At 41.3% G+C, this 21,095-nt stretch overlaps 1 protein-coding gene across 12 annotated transcripts in view; it reads right to left on the bottom strand.

The window, feature by feature from the left end:
• Nucleotides 1-21,095, bottom strand: part of ATG13 (autophagy related 13) — a 54,322-nt gene that overhangs the window by 5,657 nt on the left and 27,570 nt on the right. For 6 of the 12 annotated variants that reach the window (XM_030331011.1, XM_030331005.2, XM_030331004.2 and 3 more), the window contains 13 exons: nucleotides 20,530-20,611; nucleotides 19,484-19,564; nucleotides 18,930-19,049; nucleotides 16,053-16,099; nucleotides 14,760-14,900; nucleotides 9,301-9,341; nucleotides 8,442-8,538; nucleotides 7,998-8,096; nucleotides 7,116-7,209; nucleotides 3,513-3,611; nucleotides 2,434-2,544; nucleotides 1,885-2,021; nucleotides 489-603 (listed from right to left, as the gene is read on the bottom strand). In XM_030331011.1, coding sequence (XP_030186871.1) covers nucleotides 489-603; nucleotides 1,885-2,021; nucleotides 2,434-2,544; nucleotides 3,513-3,611; nucleotides 7,116-7,209; nucleotides 7,998-8,096; nucleotides 8,442-8,538; nucleotides 9,301-9,341; nucleotides 14,760-14,900; nucleotides 16,053-16,099; nucleotides 18,930-19,049; nucleotides 19,484-19,564; nucleotides 20,530-20,598 — 1,251 coding nt within the window. In that variant the 5' untranslated portion in view covers nucleotides 20,599-20,611. The remainder of the gene's footprint in view (nucleotides 1-488; nucleotides 604-1,884; nucleotides 2,022-2,433; nucleotides 2,545-3,512; nucleotides 3,612-7,115; nucleotides 7,210-7,997; nucleotides 8,097-8,441; nucleotides 8,539-9,300; nucleotides 9,342-14,759; nucleotides 14,901-16,052; nucleotides 16,100-18,929; nucleotides 19,050-19,483; nucleotides 19,565-20,529; nucleotides 20,612-21,095) is intronic. The other 6 variants (XM_030331014.2, XM_032594854.1, XM_030331015.1 and 3 more) reach the window with 3 other exon arrangements.

The following is a 21,095-nucleotide window of genomic DNA, read 5'->3' as shown; positions in this document are numbered from 1 at the left end:
ACACCCACGCTGACCATGCTGATCTCAGGTTCCTGTCGGAGAACCCCAAATCTCCTCCGCCTCCCACCATACACCCACAGCACAAACAGGGGTAGGATTCCCCAAGACCCCAGGAAGCAACTTTGAAAGCCTGACCCACAGTGACTCAGTAACAACCAACAGTTGTGCACTGGCAGAGCTGGGGTGGAACTTCCTATTTTGAGTAAGGCTGAGGCACTGACACTTCAGTGCAATGTGTCTGTACCAAATGGTGCCTAGTCGCCTTCTCCTTTGGGAGGCTTAAAAGATCACAGAACAACAGCTCTGAACTTCTCCTGGAGGGGTGTCACAGGTTATTAACCCTCTTCACAAAAAATTCACAGACACACACACACACACACACACACACACACACACACACAATTTTAGGGGTCACACAGACCCCAGGTTAAGAGCCCTGCCCCTAAGAGCTCAGACATTCTCACAGGTGGCAGTGTCAGAAAAATCACCTGGTTGATGGGCTTGTTGACAAAAGCCCCCACTTTTCGGACAAAGATGGTTTCCAAGACATCATGGGGGGAAGCCCGGCCCTCACTGCTGTTTGATACAGTTTCAGTATCCTCGCTGGAGAAGAAAGATAGTGTTGTTACTCCGGCACAGCAGAGCCTACTTGGCTCCCCATAAACCCACCGTCCAGCATAGGACCGGCCACTGGCCCACCAACATGGGAAATGGCAAGGAGCTCAAGGTGGGGAGGAGAACTGTGCAGTCTAAGCGGACTCTTGGACACCAGCCAGCAAGGAAGACCAGCACTGAGGAAAGGCCTGAGCTTTGATGACCAACATTAAGAACCCCTCACGTTACAGAGATAGGTTCCTCTATCTCTAGCTATCCCAGACATGCCCCAGGAGCCAAGGCTCAGAAAACTAGAGTGTAAAATGACTACCAGCATCTTCCCTTTGACAGGGGGAGGGATAAAAGGATGGAAGTTTGGGAAACCAGGAATGAAAGTATTTTTCCTGATGGTGGCACAAAAATATCTTCTCAAATAATTTCCCTCCCACTGCTCCACTGTGGGAATGAACAAAATTTTTTTTCTATTATCCCAAAGTTCATTTAGGATGCAGTGGGGCAATCCACATCATCATCTCTGGGGCCTTGTGGTCAAGGGAGGGCAGGGCAGGACAGCCTCATCTTCCCACGGGAGAGCTCGGAGTGTAGGAACAAGGAGCTCAGCTTGCGCCCAGCCATTTTGTGAGCTAAGTGCTCTTTGGCAAATTACTTAACCCTCTGAGATCCTCTCATCTTTGAAAGAGCAGTAACAGTGGTGATTTGTGCAGAGTGGGATTATGAAAACTTTCATGTTCTACCTAACCAATGTCTCCTTAATTTGAAATCTATAGAATTAATCACTTCTGTGATCAGAAAAGACAAACATTTTAAGAAAATTTTAATGAGGAAAGCAGTTATTTCTAAAGAATCTCCAGGAGATACTAACATAGCAGACAGAAAAAAAAAAAAAATCAATCCTAACTACCACCATAGATACAGTATGGCCCCAAACGTCAGGATTATAGCAAACACCCTGCTCTGGTCCTCAGGAAACACTGAAGGTGGACCCCAGGGGAATAAATCTTGGGGTAAAATAAAAAACATATCTGAAAGGTCCCTTCAGTGGATGAAGGTGCTAAGAACTAGGCCCCTGTTGTTGGCTGTAACAGCAAACCCAGGGCAGCTTCCTTACATACCAGCTGCAATATGTTGAGAACTTTAAGAGTTCCACATTTGGGGCATAAATGTCAAGCCCGAGGCAATGGTGAAAGCTACTCTTTACTGACAACGGATAAGCACGTGTGTTGGGGGGATGGGCCCCTGCTGACCCGAGCAATCAACACGTGAACCCACCTGCTGGAAGGTGTGGCAGCACAGCGGGCCCCATCAGAAGGGGTGTAGGTCGCCAATCTCTCCTGGTCGGCCTGAGCACCGTGTGCAGGCTGGTTGGGAGCAAGGGGTACCCCACCTTCCTTCCCAGGAACCATGAGCTTTGGGGGGAAATGGAAAAATACAGCGAATAATGGCAGTGTCAGGCAGAAGGGGATCCAGTCCTAGCATCATGGTAGCTGCTTTTGAGCTTTTCCACCACCAATGCTGCCACCAAGTGGGCGGGGAAACCTTGGATCTGTGTCCTCTCTGGGACTCCGCTAAGGGGAGACATGCATGGTAAGGAGTACAGAGGAAAGGAAAGAGAGGGAGAAAACACTAGAAGCCCTTCTTTCCTTTCGGAACTCTTGGAGGCCCTTCGTCTCGGAGTCACCTCTGGTCCTCTAAAGTTACAGACGAGCTTTGCTTCAGAGCACTTAGAATAACACTGGGGTCTCAAGAGGCCCCTCAACTGCCTCAGGGCAGGGGAGGTAGCACAGGAACCCCCAGGGTCTTCCCCATCTTGAAAAATACCTGGTGAGGGTGTGTGGCGTTTAAGCCAGCAGCAAACACTACTGGGTAAGCCAGGTCAGCCGATCCAACGCCCAGGGCAGCAGGCTGATAGGAAAGGCGAGAGCTTGAGAGCTAAGCAAGAGAAAAAACAAAGAGGGGCAGAGGAAAGGAGGAGGAAAAACGAGGCAATCCTAGAGTATGACTAATGATGAAGATCGTGGAGAAGTAAGGAATAGATCCCAGCCCACATCCTCACAGTGCAGGGGGCCTGACATAAGGGTTAAAGATAGACCAGGCCATCACTTTTTAGCTAAGAAAACAGACTTGTTTGCAGTGGGATTGAGATTCCCGGGCCTGCAGCCTTTCAAAGGCCTCAAATGAGTTCCCTGCTCCCTTTTCCCAGGGACTCAGCTGTTTAGTAGGTTTCCGGCCCAGCAGATTGTGGAATATGAGCCCAGGCAGAACCTGCAGCCAGTCATTGGTTTCTCTCAGGTCATTCTATTTTCTCCTTTGTCCTTGAGGTCCCTTTGAAACAGAAGGCATCTTCTCTAATCACACCCTCTATCACCCCTCGGAATGGGAGGGTTCCTATTTATATTGAAAAAGAAAGAATGACACTCTTGGATTGTTTATTTGGAAATAAGATATAAATAACTCCATGTATTTTTTACATCAATGGCAGAGGATGGGCAAACGAGAAATCCTATTTTGGGCTGCTGTGCTATGGCTGCGTCCTGTTAAGAATCAATTACTAAGCCTCAAATAACCCCCAGAACACTTGGGGACTTTTACATAACTATACCCTGTACTTTATTTATAATTTTTAAATAAAAAGATGCCGAGGCACCTGGGTGGCTCAGTCGGTTAAGCATCCGACGTTGGCTCAGGTCATGATCTCACGATTTGTGAGTTCAGGCCCCGTGTCAGGCTCTGTGCTGACAGCTCAGAGCCTGGAGCCTGCTTCAGATTCTGTGTCTCCCTCTCTCTCTCTGTCCCTCCCCCGCTCGCGCTCACTCTGTCAAAAATAAATACACATTAAAAATTTTTTCAAATAAAAAGATGCCATCTGATTATATCCCCTTCTCCCAGTATGGACTCACTTGATGGGAAAAGGCCAGTCCTGCCATGGGGACCCTCAGAGTGTCCGTCACCACAGGAGTAGGGGTCTGAAAATGTGCCTTTGTGACAGTAAACACACACTGTGCACAGATACACACAGAGACAGGAGAAACAAAAAGAAAAAAGAAAAGGGACTTGAGAAAGAAGTGAAAAAAACTCCAGAAGGGGCGGCAGCAACAGGGGCTGAAATGCACACTGGAAGTCAGGAATGAAGTGGGGAGAAAGCTGCATGGATGCCTTCCTAAAAGGGCAGCCTGGAAGGGTCTAAAGAAGAGACATTTGTCCCAAGGGGCTCCACTGCATGCTTGTCTCCTTGATGAGCAGGTGGAAAACAAAGTTGAGTCAAGCTGGTTTGACTTGGCAAAACAGGGAAACCAGCACCAAGCATTAGTGTGTCCTTAGTCAAAAGCAGGTGGAAGGGTGTTAGAGTGGTCTCCAGCAGGAAGGGCCCAAGAGCAGGTGCAAGGCGTGCTGAGGATGAATGAAGATGTTGAGGTTACAATGCTAGACTGAAGGCCTTTTGCTGGGGACCCAGGATCTGCAGGGGCAGGTTGAAACAACTGACATTTGTTGGCTGGAACTTGAAGATGCTCAGGAACCCACCTGCATACTTTACTATACCATCCCAGGCAGGATAAAGGGGTGTGTACAGGTGTAGGCGTGTGTGTGTGTGTGTGTGTGTTTTACAGCCCCAGATGGTGAAGGACAACTTGATGCAGTAAAAGCTGGAGCACTTTCAAAACTCTTAGATTTCAAAGCTAATTATGATTATTTCGGGTCTTGCTGTTCCATGTCTTACCAATTAGCTAGTCAGTGCTTAGAACTGGAGGTTGGACCTGAAATCACAGTAGCAGGTTCAGGGTCACAACTATTTCTTGACTCAACTCTGTGCCCACATGACACAATAGTCCTTATTTTGTGGGGAAAACAAACACCACATTAACATGCATTTACTGGACTCTAGCAAAAAGCTAGAAGTTGTTGAACAATGACGCAATTCCCTAGGCTAAATCAAGGAAGAAACCATTTCAACACTTACAGGAATGAGACCTGCTGGCAAAGGATTTTCTCTCTCTGTTCTACCATTAAGGTTCAAAATGAATACTGCTGCACCAAACCGTACCAGCCTTGACTAGAGGTACTCAGAGGGTAGTGACAGGGCTCACCCATGGGATGCTCAGTGTTGATAAGAACTTGGCATGATCTACTTTCAAACTGTGACAAGACACAGCAGGCAACTGATACCATGAGAAAGATAGGCTCCTCTTACGTAGGTCAACCAACCGTGCAAACACGAGATCAGGAACTACTTAACTTCCCCTTACTTTTGGGGTCGGGTCAAATTTCCACTGTATCCAAGAAAGACAAACTGATTTGTTAAGACCCAACCTCACCATCTTATCTCCCAAGTCACAATTTCATTTACTGTTTATGAATTTATCACTTGTACAATAAAACTTCAATGAACACCAAACTTGACATATTCACATTTTGATTATCTAAAAAATAATCTACTTCCATTAATGTGCTCTAGTGGGCCTTCCCCTCTTTTGTGGTCTGTATTGCTCTATGTCAGTGAGTGTTCCAGAAGCTACCCTCTCCCAGAGCAAAGGTGACACTCATGCCTACATACATTTATGGGGGAGGGGGAAGGGAGTAACAGTTCTCACCCCCCCCCAAACTTAACTGTCTAGGCAGCTTTACAAGAACCTCCTTAGCTCTAAATTGGAACAGCAGAAATAGTAGTGACCCATGGATTTCATAATTTCCTTTACAAAAGACATTAATCTAGCTTTTGTGTCTAACTTCTGCTTTTGAAACAGATCAGAACCATAATTTTAATCCAGTATCTCCTAAAAACTTAGAATGAAATAAATTTAAATATTTTCTTTCTTTCTTTCTTTTTTTTTTTTTGAGAGAGAGAGAGAGGGCAAGCAGAGGAGGGGCAGAGGGAGAGACAAAATCTTAAGCAGGTTCCACACCTAGCGCTTCTAAATATTTTAATTAAAAAACACAGGGGGTCCCTGAGTGACTTCAGGTCACTATCTCACGGTTTCTGAGTTCAAGCTTCACATCAGGCTATGTGCTGTCAGCACGGAGCCTACTTTGAATCCTCTGTCTCCCTCTCTCTGCCCCTCCCTGGCTCACATGCTCGCTCTCTCTCTCTCAAAAATAAATACACATTAAAAAAAGAATGGTTTCCAAAAAAACCCACAGAAAATAAAAATTTATGTATGGGTAGTGAATTAATTTGTTGGGCTTCCCAAATAAAATGGTGAAAGGCAGAGGTGCCTGGGTGGCTTAGTCAGTTGAGTGTCCAACTCTTGATTTCAGCTCAGGTCATGATCTCACGGTTGTGGGATCAAGCCATGCATGAGCACTCCATGCTCAGCATGGAGTCTGCTTGACATTTTCTTTCTCTCCCTCTGCGCCTCTCCCCCACTTGTGTGCTCTCTCTCTAAGAAAACAAACCAAAAAAACCCTAAAAATATCAATCAATAAAGTGTAAAATAAAAAAATGGTGAAAGGGGATAATCTGGGACTAATTCAGAGGAACAGAGAACTGAATTAGGTCTAGAAGTAAGTGTCTAACGTGAGAGTCAGAGAGGAGAGGAGCGACAGAGACGAAGAGCAGGCAGACCAGCTGGTTGCAAAGCCATGAGGTGGGAGACGGATGAGTCGGGGTGGAAGGGAAGAAACACACCCTGAAGTTCAGTCATCGGGCAACAAACAACTTCTTGGCTGAAGCAGACTTGTACCACATACATTATACAATCAGGCCACACAGGCATGTCCACTTGGGAAGCTGTGAACACTGGAGCCTGTGTTTCACTGAAACTGGGTTTGACTCAAGTGGAAAAGTTAATGGTTAAAAATGTTCACATAGGGGGCACCTGGGTGGCTCAGTCTGTTAAGTGTCCGACTCTTGATCTCGGCTCAGGTCATGATTTCACAGTTTGTGAGATCAGGCCCCACACTGGGCTCTGCACTGACATGGAAGAAGACCCTGCTTGGGATTCTCTTTCTTCCTCTCTCTCTGCCCCTCCACCGTGCTCATGCTCTTTCTCTCAAAAAAATAAACATTTAACAACAACACCACAAATGTACAGATAAAGAATGCAGATAACCAGAAATTTGTGTCAACCATTGCAAAAACTGACCTGCTGGCTTCTTACTGGCATTTTATGCTAAATAATTATTGGCTTTTTCTGTGCTCTTTCCATTATTAGGAACCATATTTACCACTTCAAAAGTGAACTGGCTACCAAATTAACAAGTGTAGGGTAGAATATCTCTCTGGTATTGGCGTGCATTTGGAATCCTGTGACTAATTTTCTAAGGAATTTTAAGATGTCTCCAGGAAAGTAAAGGTTACGTGTAATCTTGCGGGTTAAGAATGGTTATAGATCAGAAACACTGAAATATTACCTGCTGGATAAGAAGGCTCTCCCTCACCTCTCAAAGTAATCCTCTAGAAACAATCACCACCACCACCAAAAGAGATTGTATCTAAATTCTGACACCATTTCATAAGGCCCATATATGTACCAACTACAGCTACCCCAGAACCTGTTTCCCCCTACCTGGGAAGGAGGAGAGGTGGAGAAAGAGGTGGTACACACTTCTTGAGAATCTTCCACAGAAGGATATGTTCCTCCAGTGTCCTCACCAGCAGTTCTATGACAGGGGGGAAATAAATCATGAATTTTATTGTGATGGCAGTTGATTGCGGAAAGGATACAAAGGGAGGTTAGATATGGATGCAACAGTGACAAGAACTGTTTCAGGCAGAGCTCACTCTGGCAAGAGAGACCATAATGTTGAGTCCTTGATAATTTCAAATATTTAGAGGTTGACCAAGCTTTTTATTTTTAACCCAAACACCTTACCTGACATATCATTTGAGAATATTTTCTTAAGCCTGACCAGTGTGGGGCCAAAGAATTGTTAGCAACAGAGATGCAGTGAAACAAAAGTCTAGACTCAAAAGACAAACTTATCCAACTTCAAGAGTCCTTCACATAAAGGCAGTATCCTTCCTGATACACAACTGTTCCAACCTCTATAGAATTCTGTTTTCTGGGATGTAGGCCTGAAGAATTTGATTCTAATGTATAACTGAACAGTGCCAATGATGACCAGGAAACCATTTAATTTGTGAAGGATATTCTGTTAATTACTGCCACTTTTGTAGTCTCTAAGGAAAATCAAATTGAAAGTCAAATCACTGCCATCAAAATCCAAAATGTCCAAGAATTTTTCTGAGATAGTCTGTATATTCCAAGTCTTGATGTGCCTTACAGGTAGCAGCAAGAAGGGAAGCTAACCGCTCCATTTCTCTCCATGTGGGGTTTCCATCACTGCCTCTGCCCACTATTGAATGCTGATGAAGGTGCGCTATGTACCTGCAAGATGAGTACTTCTCCCTAGCTGCAGTTTGGGAAAGTACCTTTCACATTCCTCACCTGTAATTGCAGGGGTGCATAGGTGAGGAGCTGGGATACGGACGGTCCACAAAGTGATCAATGATAATCCCCATGATAGGTGGGGTCCTCTCAAATTGCCTGTAATGCAATAAGGAGATCACAATATTTGTTAGAATGCCTTGCCATCCCCCCTGAAGTTTTCAGAGGACCCCTCTACCTTATAACTATAGGTAGGAACCATCAGAGCCTTACCTATTGTATCCCTAAATATAAACCACAACTCTACATTAGTGGCTCTGACACACTCAGATTCTCCAGTCTGGAACCTGGGCTCTCTCTCGATTTTATTCTTCAGAAGGGGACTGATTTCAGCAATGGCAAAGCTGAACTATAGGCTTAGACATGGAGTTTGGGGGAAAAACAAACTTTAATATCTTTAACATCTTTGGAAGACTCCTTTGGGTTCCAAGGCTCTTTCCTCACCTGGTAGACATAAATGCCAAGTTAATTCTGTAAGCACAAGAAAGAGTGATGGTGCCCACAGGGGTGCCTACTGTCCCAACACGCACTGTCTGGAAACCTAGGAGAAGAAAGAAATAATTAGCTTTTCGCCAGAGAATACTGACACTGTCCCCAGTTTGTCTTTCCCTGAATCATTCAGCCTATCATACAATCTCTGGCATTATCTACTTAGTATCATGAGTGCAGCTGCCTCAATTTCTCATATATATTTTTTTTCTTTCGATTTGTTGACTAATATTGGAAGGGAAAACAGCATTCTATTTACAGATAAACCTACCTTCAAAGAGACAAAACAACTGTTTGTCCTAAAGTTTGAGCAAATCCTAACCAACCTGGCCCAAATATGTCATGTGCCCAGTGAGACAGTAAAGGGCCCTCAGGGTTTGTCACACAAACACCTTAGTTTACGTAGGTGCAGAAGTAACTGCACTTCTATTCATGTTCCCATCCAGAACTAAGTACAGAAAAGAGGTGGGGACTTGCAGGCAATACTTCCAACAAAGCTTTCTGGTTTTCTTGGTTTCATTTCCAGTTTTTCAAAATTGCTTATGCTCATCAGAAACATTTAACATGCTTATAGAAAATTAGGAAAACAGACAATAGCATAAAGAGTAAGAAAGAATACTGAGTTACTAGAACTTGGGGGAAAATCATTCATTCATTCCCTGGCAACTCTTTGGACTACTTACATGTTTTTTCCTTACTCATATCACACATACTAAAATCACAAGCTATGTATTATTACAGGCAGCATCCAAACCCATCTCTGAAGTCAGGAGGGCTCTGAACACAACAAGTGTTTTTCACCCTTGATACATACCTTCTCCTAAACCATTCAGCTGAACTTCCCCAAAATATATCCTTAGGAAAGAAAGAAAAGGAAATGATTCTTTATTCTAAGGGCCTCTATAGCCCGAACACCTAGAAACAAAACAAACAGAACAAACCCTCCTTTTCTTATTTTCACGAACACCTCTCTTTTTTTTTTTTTTCAACGTTTATTTATTTTTGGGACAGAGAGAGACAGAGCATGAACGGGGGAGGGGCAGAGAGAGAGGGAGACACAGAATCGGAAACAGGCTCCAGGCTCTGAGCCATCAGCCCAGAGCCCGACGCGGGGCTCGAACTCACGGACCGCGAGATCGTGACCTGGCTGAAGTCGGACGCTTAACCGACTGTGCCACCCAGGCGCCCCCACGAACACCTCTCTTAATGGAGCAATAATATTACTGTTTCAATAAAGCTGCAGGCATAGGAATGTAAACGGAAAGAACTGGTTAGGAAATGAGGAAAACAGGGGCGCCTGGGTGTCTCAGTCAGTTAAGCATTTGACTTCAGTTCAGGTCATGATCCCACAGCTCCGCTCGTGGGTTCAAGCCCTGTGTTGGGCTCTGTGCTGACAGCTCAGAGCTTGGATCCTTCTTCAGATTCTCTGTCTCCGTCTCTCTCTGCCCCCTCTCCTGCTTGTGCTCTGTCTCTCTCTCAAAAATAAATAAATATTAAAAAAAAAGAAATGAGGAAAATAATAAATTGAGTCTGCAATTTCAGTTTCTTCTTCCTGTTCCTGCAATGTACTTTTTAAAAAATTTTAAAGTGTTGGGGCGCCTGGGTGGCTCAGTCGGTTGAGTGTCTGACTTCCACTAGGGTCATGATCTCACCATTCGTGAGTTTGAGCCCCGCATCAGGCTCTGAGCTAAGCGCTCAGAGCCTGGAGCCTGCTTCGTATTCTGTGTCTCCCTCTCTCTCTGCTCCTCCCCTGCTCACACGCTGTCTCTCTCTCAAAAATAAATAAAGATTAAAAAAAAAATTTTTTTTAATTTTAAAGTGTTTATTTTATTTTTGAGAGAGTGACAGCATGAGCAGAGATCTCACTCACAGATGTGAGATCATGACCTGAGCTGAAGTCGGATGCTTCACCAACTGAGCCACCCAGGCTCCCTTCCTGCCACGTATTTTTAAAGTATAACTACTGGGAAATAAATACTATAGAAATAAGGTTGGCAAATAGATCTGGAACTACTATTAGAAAGTACTAGACTTTTTTTTTTTTTTAGGTATGTTCAACATACAAAATTATATTAGTATCAGATGTAAATATAATTAAATATTTAGTTACATTACAAATTATCACAGTAAGTCTAGTTAATATCCATCACCATACAGACAGAAGCTTTTTTCCTTGTAATGAGAACACTGAAGATCTCCTTTCTTAGCAACTTTCAAATATGCAATAGAAGGTACCAGATTTTGAAGAGTGGTCTTCAATTAATGGGAGTTCTCCTTGCTTGTCACAAGTCATTCCAAAGTGAACACACTAGAGCACCATGGGGTGCCTGGGTGGCTCAGTTGGTTAAGTGTCCGACCCTTGATTTCAGCTCAGGCCGTGATCTCATGGTTGGTAGTCCAGGCCTCGCACTGGGCTCTGTATTGTCAGTGCTTCAGATCTTCTGTCTTCCTTTCACTCTGCCCTTCCCCAGCTCACACAATCTCTCTCTCTCTCAAAAATAAATAAACTTAAAAAAATTAGGAAATCTTTCCCACTGTAGAATAATTACATAAGACTATTCTGAAAATATAAAGATAGAAGCACAGCAGAACCTTTCTTTGAATTGCCCTGGGAAGGCCTATCTATATTAGCTAAAAGTCTGAGCTATAAAACATTACAAACTATACTACATAACATTATATTTTTCAAGTAATGTTAACAATTAAACACAGACATGGCAGTTTGTTCAATTAAACGCTAAGCTCTAACAATGTATAAAGCCCTATGGTTAGGTGTTAGGCATGAGATAAGGAGAATGTAGGGATGAGATTCAGGATAAATCTGAAGCCTAGGACTCACAAATTATAATCTGGAATGGGAGAAAAGAAATGTATATAAATATCTGAAATACATGCACCAAAGTGACAGATACCATAAAACAGGGGTCAGCAAACTTTCGTTAAAAGGATCATATATTTTAGGCTTGTGGGCCATATAGTCTGAAGCAGACTACTCAGCTTTGCTGTTGTCCTGCAAAAGTAGCCACTGATAATACACAAATGAAAGGGGTGGCTGGATTCTAAAATAACTTTTATTTTGCAGTACCTGGCTGGCTCAGGTGAATCTTGGGGTCATGAGTTCAAGCCCCATATTGAGTCTTTTGTAGAGATTATTAAAAAAAAAAAAAAAAACTTAAAAAAATAATAAAATAACTTTATCTATAAAAACAAACAGATGGTCTGCTGCCCACAGTTTGCTGATTCCTGCCATAAAGTAATACAGGAATGATGTCAATGAAATGCTGCAAACATATTTTGCTAGTAACCTTCTAATAAAAAAATATTCAGTACCCATTTGGGGTCACCTGGGTGGTTCAGTCAGTTAAGCATCTGATTCTTGATTTTGGCTCAGGTCACGAGCTCACTGTTGTGGGGTCACGCCCTATGTCAGCTCCCCCGCTGGGCATGGAGGCTGCTTGGAATTCTTTCTCTCCCTCTCCCTCAGCCCCTCCCTGCCTGTGTTCTGGCTCTCTCAAAAACAAAACAAAACGAAACAAAACAAAACAAACCCTAAAAAAAACCACACACACACACACACACACAAACACACCCCAAAAAAACCTCAATACCCATCTGAATATTGGGTACAGTGTTCTAAGTAATCTAATTATCTAACCTTTTTCTTGACCATATATTTTTTAATGTTTATTTATTGGGGGGGGGGGCAGAGAGGCACCAACTGAGCCACCCAGATGCCCCTATTATTTTTTTCTTTCTTCTTTTTTTTAAAAAAATTTTTTTTTATTATGTTTCTTTATTTTTGAGAGGCAGAGAGAGACAGAGCATGAGTAGGGGAGGAGCAGAGAGAGAGAGAGACACAGAATCTGAAGCAGGCTCCAGGCTCTGAGCTGTCAGCCCAGAGCCCAACGCGGGGCTCAAACCCACGAACTGTGAGATTGTGACCTGAGCTGAAGTCGGGGCATTCAACCGACTGAGCCACCCAGGCACCCCCCTATTATTTTTTAATGTTTATTTATTTTTGAGAGAGAGAGAGCATGCATGTACACACACATGCGTGTACACACACACACACACACACACACACACACACACACACGCACGGGGAAGAGAGAATCACAAGCAGGTTCCAGGTTCCACTCCACACTCAGCACAGCACAGAGCCTGACGTGGGGTGGGGCTCAATCTCACAACCTCAAGATCACAACCTGAGCTGATATCACCAGTCAGATGCTTAACTGACTGAGCCACCCAGATGCCCCTTGGCTATATTCTTTACACCATTCAGATGCTGAGCAAAAATTTTTTTTAAACAGATAGTAGACAATAATTTATTTTAATTCAGTCTTGATGAACAACAAATTCAGAATGAATTCTTATAATGATGTAATTCTACACTGACATGATCAAATCTGTAGGGCCAAGGAAAAAATGATAATATAGCTTAAAATAAAGAGAAGGCTATTTTTCTTTAATGATATAAGACTATACTGTCACCCTGTGTTGTTTTTTTTTTTTTTAATTCTTTTTCTGTTTTTTTATTTTTGAGACAGAGAAAGAGCACGAGCAGAGGAGGGGCAGAGAGAGAGGGAGACACAGAATCTGAAGCAACTCCAGGCTCTGAGCTGTCAGCACAGAGCCTGACGCGGAGCTCAAACTCCGCGAGATCATGACCTGAGCTGAAATTGGACACTTAACTGACTGAGCCACCCAGGTGCCCCTACCCTGTTAAAAACAGTATAAAAAGGGAGAAAAAAATAGACAATTCTACATCTGAGACCACCCATTTCTCTATGGTTTAAACTATAGTTATCAGTATCCAAACGCACTCATAAATGATAAACTGTAAGCAATAAATACTGTATTACTGCAGAGACACAGACTAAAGGAAGACTTTAAACACTGGTAATGAAAAGGACTAGGAGTCCTAGTTAACTAAGCTGATAACTAGTAGTGTAGTATGGCTACTTACAAAAGAACCAAAGTGAAGAGGGCTTATCATAAGAGTTAGAAAGTGATCTGTTATATTTGACTAGAAGTCCAGTAATTTTCAAATGGAATACTCAACCTGAAACTTGGGAAGACTACAGAGAAGACAACAAAAATATTTTAAAGATGTTAAAATATTAACATCTTTAAGATGCTAGATTGCTAGATGTAAGATTGCTAGATTACTGCTAAGAAAATTACAGAATGACTTGATAACTATTCTCAGGTAGTAAATTGTTTCAACGTAACTAGTTAAGTCTCTAATCCTTAGTCCTTCCATCCTGCTATACTAATTTCTCCTCACAATCAGCTCTATACATATAAGCCAAAGGCTTACAAATGGCTCATTACTAATATGCCAAAAGAATCTTGGGTGATTTGGGAACTCCTGGCTTTCCATGCTCTGCTCTCACACTTTCCTACTTATCCGTTTTACCACCACTCAGGTCCATCTGACAACCTGAGCACAGCTCAGATCCCATCCCCCACTTCTATGCCTTGCTATCTTTTGCACTCCTTACCTGGAATGATCATTCTCTCTCAGTTCTACCAGCTGAAATTCTCTCTGCTTCAAGGTCTAGCTTGAATGCCACTTTCTCCAGGAAGCCTGTGGTTTCTCCCACCTGGAACAAACTTTCCCTCCTTGTGTTCTCCTAGTACTTTTTTCCTGATACTGCTATGTAGTTTTCCAATTCTGCTTTTTATTAAAAAGCTGTTTCCCCATTAGATTAGAAACACCTATAGGGCAGGGCATCTGTATAGTTCTTCCTTGGGCCTAGCACAATGCTTGCATTAAAAAGGCACTCAATAAATATGTGTTGAGGTGAACTACCAAGGGAAATACTCTCAGAACTATTGATGAGTTCTTTATATCCACAGACAACTAATTAAAAACAAATTGAAAAAAACCAAATTGAATTGGCAGGCTGTTAGACAAAATTTAATTTAATTCCGAAATGTAGAAGGCTGTGGAATCTTCCCAGGATAGCCTGTTTTAAAGTCTTAAGCTCCTTTTTCAGCTTTGAGATGTGCATCAGTAGAACCGCAAAATCTACTCCACAGGACTCATGACTGTGCACAGACAAAAGGGCCAAGAACCTGGTAGCTTCAGAAAACGGAGCTTCACAAAAGAGGAGGGATAGATAATCATAGTAAAGCTATAGCATCAACTATCCAAGAAACCACCTATTCAAAATTAATCACAGAATACCCATATGCTGGTCAGACAATGTGCAAAGTGACAAAGCTAATGAGTGAATCGAGAAGGTGAGCAGCTACGTTGTTTACCTGTACAATATGACATATTCATGCCCCTGTTTTCTGGAGAGTCTGTAAGCCGGTGTGACCCTAGTTATGGCAAGGAGGGACTTCAGCAGCAGTGACAGTCTGTTGTACACCGTGTAGGAAACTTTAATCTCTTTATCACACCTGAGAAACACACAGACACTATCAGCATTCACCTATTCAACAAACATAAAACCAACAAATGCACAGACACAGAGGTGTTAGTTATGTTCTGTCTAGTGACTGAGATTAACCTGCTAGTATTATTCATAAATTCTGACAGAATATAACCTGCTTTGCAGTCCAAATACACCTTTCACAGAAGATTACAGTCAACAAAGACAATTGCAAATTAAGCATGGGAACTGTGTAAGATGAAATTTATCATTAAAATATGTTCTGAACTAAAAGTGCAATTAGAGTTCTATCAGTTTATCAACAGATTATTGATGTAAGCAAAAGTTTTTACTTTCTCATACTCTAGAACTAGGCAGATAGACCTCAAAAGGCACCTACTGTATTTCTTTCTCGATTTGAAGCAGTTATCTAAGAAATAAAGCTACAGACTTAAAAAAAGTAATTCAACACTGCAATTATACTATTGAAGGTGCAAACAATTTCAATATGCTATCTTATGAGCTATCTATCTCTATACATCTAATAGGAATCTGGAGAAAAGTGTGTCTGGTATTAAAATTTTGGACTTAACCTGTCAACTGCTTTCTATTTAAGAAAGAAAAATAATGCCCACACCCCACATACTTATTAAGATTTTTCTTTTGATGTGTTGCTATTTCCTCAATTTTCCTATATACTGTTCTAGAAAACTAAAGCTTCAGGCAGGAAGCAAGCTAATCTTCCTTGAAAGAAGAAAATGGAAAAGGAAAATAACAGGCATTTCCAATCCATGACCAACACAGGGTGTAAAAAAGGAGTAGGGAAGGGAAATCTGCCACACAGAAAAAAAGACAAAACAGAGCAGTCATGTTACAAGAGTTCGCAAGGGATTTAATCAGAGAACTAGCTGTACTCTGGGAAAACAACAAATCTTTTTGAGCCTTTGCTCTGCTCCTTTCCCTGTGGTGTCTGAGTCTGGCCGGACTGACCTCCCTCTGAAGGTCATCTCTGTGCCTGGGCTGGAAGCCAAGCATGAGGCAAACTGTAGCAAAGAGCTATTGGCTTTGTTAAGTGGGAAGAACACCCTCCACAACTGATAACAAAGCCCTGCTTTTCACATGATGTCATCTGTTTTATTCTCGGCTACCGCAACCACGGACCCTAAAACAGAGTACTTACTTTTCATTCATTTCAAGACACCAAATTTCTAGCTCCATGGAATCTCCCTGTGGATGGGACAATTGAAAGATATTTCAGTTTTATTTGGTTTTTTAAAATTATTTACTCTTATTACAAAGCACTATACAGTCACTATAAAAATGTGGAAAATATAAATAAAGCAAAAAAAAAAAATCAATTTATAATCTAATCAGCTACTTTAATAAATGATGTGAGGGGCTCCTGGCTAGCTCAGTTGGAAGAGCATGTAGCTCTTGTCTTGGGTGTAGAAATTACTTAAACAAATAAACTTAAAAAAATAACGTGAGATTATACTATATATGCTATTTTTATCATTTTTATTAATAAATGTAACATGAAATTTCCCTATAATTAAAAATTCTACACCAATTTTAATGGCTGCATAGTATTCCACCACATGACCATCATTTTATCAAATCAGTCCCCCTGTACGTGGACATATAAGTTATTTCTAATTTTTCACTATTACAGACAAAACTGTGATAAATATACTTGAGACTAAAACTTTGTCCTCACCCTGAATTAGTTTCTTAAGGCAAATTTTCAGAATTAGCGCTGTGAAAGAGTATTCTTTTTTTTTTTTTAAATGTTCACTTATTTTGAGAGAGGGAGGGTGAGCAGGGGAGGAGGAGAGAGAAAGAGAGAGAGAATCCCAAGTAGGCTTCTTGTTACCAGTGTACAGCCTGATGCAGGGTTTGATCCCTGAACTGTGAAATTATGATACGAGCCAAAGTCAAGAGTTGGACACTCAACCAACTAAGCCACCCAGGTGCCCCAAGAGTATTTATGCTTCTAAGACTTTTGTTATGTATATCCAAATTGCTCTTCAGAAAGGCCAATACTTCAAATGATGGAGACAGCCTTTCCCTCCAATTCTACAGAGGATATTTTTAGGTGACACCCACAGTTAAGGAATACCTTAACAAGCTGCTTGCTTAAAAATCTTTTTAGCTGTGTAATGTCTTCAGCCAAACTGTTCAGTCTTTCTCTGGTACTCTGAACAGACTTAGCCTAGTGGGTGGGAAAGAAAAACAGACTAAAGCCAGAATCCCTCAACCCTGTAACACTCTTGTGTGCCACTCAGTGAGAAGAATAGTCACACACTTTTGAAGACAAGTAACCTTATTACCAATCAACTGGAAGAGAGCTATTCTTTTAGGTTTGGGAGTAAGCTTAGGTTAGTTTGTGGAATAGCGAACTTGTTCTAGATCAAACTGAAATATGTACCCTTAATATATCCTTTTCATCATACTGTCATTTTTAAATGGCATGATAAATTTTGAATTCCCCTGCTCCCCAAAATCAAGGGATGGCTAACTAGTCGGAAGTATCCAAAACAAGTTGATGCAGTTTGTCTAGGATGATCAGAACAGTTTATACTCATATTGTACCTGGGAAAGGAAAATAATTCTTCTAGAGATTCCTTTAGGACTCGCTATGGATCACTAAGGAAAATAATTCATAGTACAAACTGGCAATTCAATGAAGAATAGGAAGTTTTGTTTTTGTGGGGTGCTAAAGTTTCCATGGAATAAGTATTAACATCATTCATTCAACAAAATTCATGGAGAGGCTACTATGGGCCATCCCAGGCACTGTGCTAGGCATACATAAGAGATGATTTAGTTACATCCTGCTTCATTTCAAAAAGAATTTAAGGGGTACCTGGGTGGCTCAGTCAGTTAAGTGTCCGACTTCAGCTCAGATCATGATCTCACGGTTCATGGGTTCAGGCCCCACATCAGGCTCTGTGCTGACAGCTTGGAGCTTAGAGCCTGCTTCAGGTTCTGTGTCTCCCTCGCTCTCTGCCCCTCCCCCACTCACATTCTGTCTGTCTCTCTTAAAAATAAATAAACATTAAAAAAAAACAATTTGAAGAACTACAAAGATAAATAAGATGTGGTATAACCACTGACCTCAAGAATAAAAGTGTTTGTAAAGTATGAACAGGAACATGTAATGATCACCTACTTTATGTTAGGCACTTTATAAATAAGTATTAAGTGAGAAAATAGGGGCACCTGGGTAGCTCAGTCGGTTAGGCATCTGCTCTTGATTTCGCCTCAAGTCATGATCTAACAGTTAGTGGGGTCGAGCCCTCATTGGACTCTGCACTGATAGCATGGAGCCTGCTTGGGATCCTCTCTCTCCCTTTCTCTCTGCCCCTACCCCATGCACATGCACATACGCTCTCTCTCTCAAAATATAAATAAATAAATAAATAAATAAACAAACAAACAAATAAATAAATAAATAAAATAACATAGCCTTGTAAGACTATGAAGTGTCATGTTAGTTTGGTGGTGTTGGTGGGGATGGAGTTAAGTAATTTGGCCAAAGTCACTCAGCTAGGATCTGAACTTGTGTCTGTGTAGCTCTAAACTCCAATTGCCTTTTATTATACCATGCAGCTTCACAATCTTATAGTGGAAATAGATGAATAAACATACTAGTAACAATATCTGCCTTGATCCTGGTGTGAAATAAGGTAAAATCACAACACACCAGGAAAAAAAAACTAGAAAAATCACAATACATCAAGTTACACTTTAGGATCAATGCAAATAAAACACATAGGAAGTCTAAAAAAAGTAGTTACCTCTCCCCCAAGAATCGGGGGGATTTTCAAGAGCATGTGAGTCTTAAAGGATAAGTAAAAACATTTCATCTATAGAGGATATATATGAAGGACAAAGAGCCTACTCCAAGTGTTTGGGAGAATAAGTAAAAAAAAGCATGACCTCCTCAGAGAATGCTAAGTTCAGAGAGAGAAGGGGCAGGAATGAGGCTGAGTTGAAACTGGAATGTGAAGACCTCTGGTGCCAAGTGAAAACACCACCCTGGTCATAACCTTACCTCAGAAGTCTTGAGTGAGATCTCCACACACATCGATCTCCCAACGGCAGGCAGCTGTCCTGCCAGGGCCTTTTTTGCTTCATGTGTAACCTCTGGGATATCTTTGATTGCTAAATTGAACTAGAAAACAAAAGAGACTGTGTGAAACACTCACAAAAAACATTATGGAAACATAAAGCAGTAAGATGGTTATGTTGGGTAATGCATGCATTGCTTTGAGTGATTGAAGCCATTCATTCATTTCTCTCTTGCCCAGAAGAGACATCCTACATCAAAGCCCTAAAACTCAGGCTGAGAGAGCTAATGACTTATTACAAAGATTAGTTAACAAGATATTTTTGTTCTCTGAAGTCTAAGCTTTTCACCTACTGCAGCAGAAAGCCGAGAACCAAACAAACCTAGGACTAACATCTGACCTAGTGAATGGATCAAATGGAATTACTGTTTTAATGTTATGATTTAGTAATACTATAGATAGTATTCATTCCTACTGCATTAGGATTCCTTGTAACAGACACCATAGTATATCCCTTAACAAAAAACGGGAATTTTACCCAGTCTGAACCCGTCGGGGATGAAGATGAACGAGTACAAATCTTCTCACCAAGTCGAGCCTGGACAATCACTTGGACAGTCTAAAAAAAAGCAAACAAACAACCAAATCAAAGATGAAGAGTCTTAAATTGATTTGGCTCACAATCAGGGTTCACATCCTCTGAATGCAGGGTTAAAAAGATGCCAATGATCATAACTATACTGTAGGAAAAGGGTAGGATTTTAAAATTCAAGGACAGATAGAAAAAACACTATACAAAACTAATACTGCAAATATTCTTGAGGGCATAATGTCAACCAACTAGAGGAATTTTAGTTCAAGGCTTGGGATCTATAATATTCTCACATGGCAGAAGGAAATTTGCACATGGTGTCTCTGACTTTCATAAAGAAACAAGTCCAACCATAGGTTTAAATATTCACTGCCGTACACTTATGTAATCATAGTAGATTTAAACCAAGGATTCCACAATTATTCATATCATTTGGCCCATATGGCAAAAGTCTCCCAACTAATTTTACAACCAGAATCTACAGCATGGATTGTTTTTTTACATGGTAATCGTGAGAAGAAGCGATAAAGGTGGAAATGATTTTTAGATTTAGGAAAATATAACTTCTAAAGCATTCAAAATTCAGTTTTAACTCCTCATTTATCCAGAAGGAAATAATAAATGGAAGTTAGACATTTCAGAGTTAGTTGACGGTTTGGGAAAGATGCCCAAAATGATGTCCATTCCAGTCCACAGTCTTTGTTCCCAACCCAAGGGAACATACTGTGCCAATAACCTGGCATAATAGTTTGACATTTCTGCAAACAGCCTTACAAAAAAAAATTTTTTTTGAACAAGTAGCTGTGGAAAATTGGAAGTTACTTTTTAGTTACACCCCCAGTACCGCCCCCAAACTTCACAGTTTGGTTTACAACAGACAGAAGTATCCCTTAAAATGGGCAAGCTGCAAGCTGTTATTCTATATTTCCAAAAAGGGAGAAGCACGGAAGTTATTTCTAACAGTTCTGAGCTCAAGAGAATAGACGTATTACCTTGAGGGCAAAAAATTTAATAAACTTGTCCAGGTCCTTTCTGTCCTGGGAATTGAGATCAGTTTCCATTGCCTATAGGAATCTAAAACAGAAAAAAAAAGTGTTGAAAAATGTGACTAATATCTTTTAAATTCAAAGCATACAGAGATGGTATTGTCTAGCTGTGCAAACAATCATGTGGGAGGGGGAAAAAAAATCTCCCCCTAAGATACCAAAGTAAAAAGTATTAAGATACTATCTTGTGAGGAAAATAAATTCCACACAAAGAAATAAATCTAGAGACCTACACAATGAATAAGACAAACCATTTTACCTGCATCTGAAACTTTAAGCTTGAAATATAACTTATTGATTAAAAAAAGTTCTACTACCCAGCATACTGAGGATGTTTATTTAATTTATTAAATATATTTTTAATTTTTAGAGAGAGAGAGGAGGGGAGAGGGGCGGGGAGGGGAAGAGAGAAAAAGAGAGAGAGGCAGGGAGGGAAAAAGGAAGGGAGAGAGAGAATTTTAAGCAGGTTCCATGCTCAGTGTGGAATCCAACACGGACCTCAATCCCATGAC

This window comes from Lynx canadensis, chromosome D1 (assembly GCF_007474595.2).
Source record: "Lynx canadensis isolate LIC74 chromosome D1, mLynCan4.pri.v2, whole genome shotgun sequence".
NCBI classification, from domain to species: Eukaryota; Metazoa; Chordata; class Mammalia; order Carnivora; family Felidae; genus Lynx; species Lynx canadensis.
Note: the sequence above shows the minus strand (reverse complement) of the source record. Positions and strands in the feature narration are given on the sequence as shown.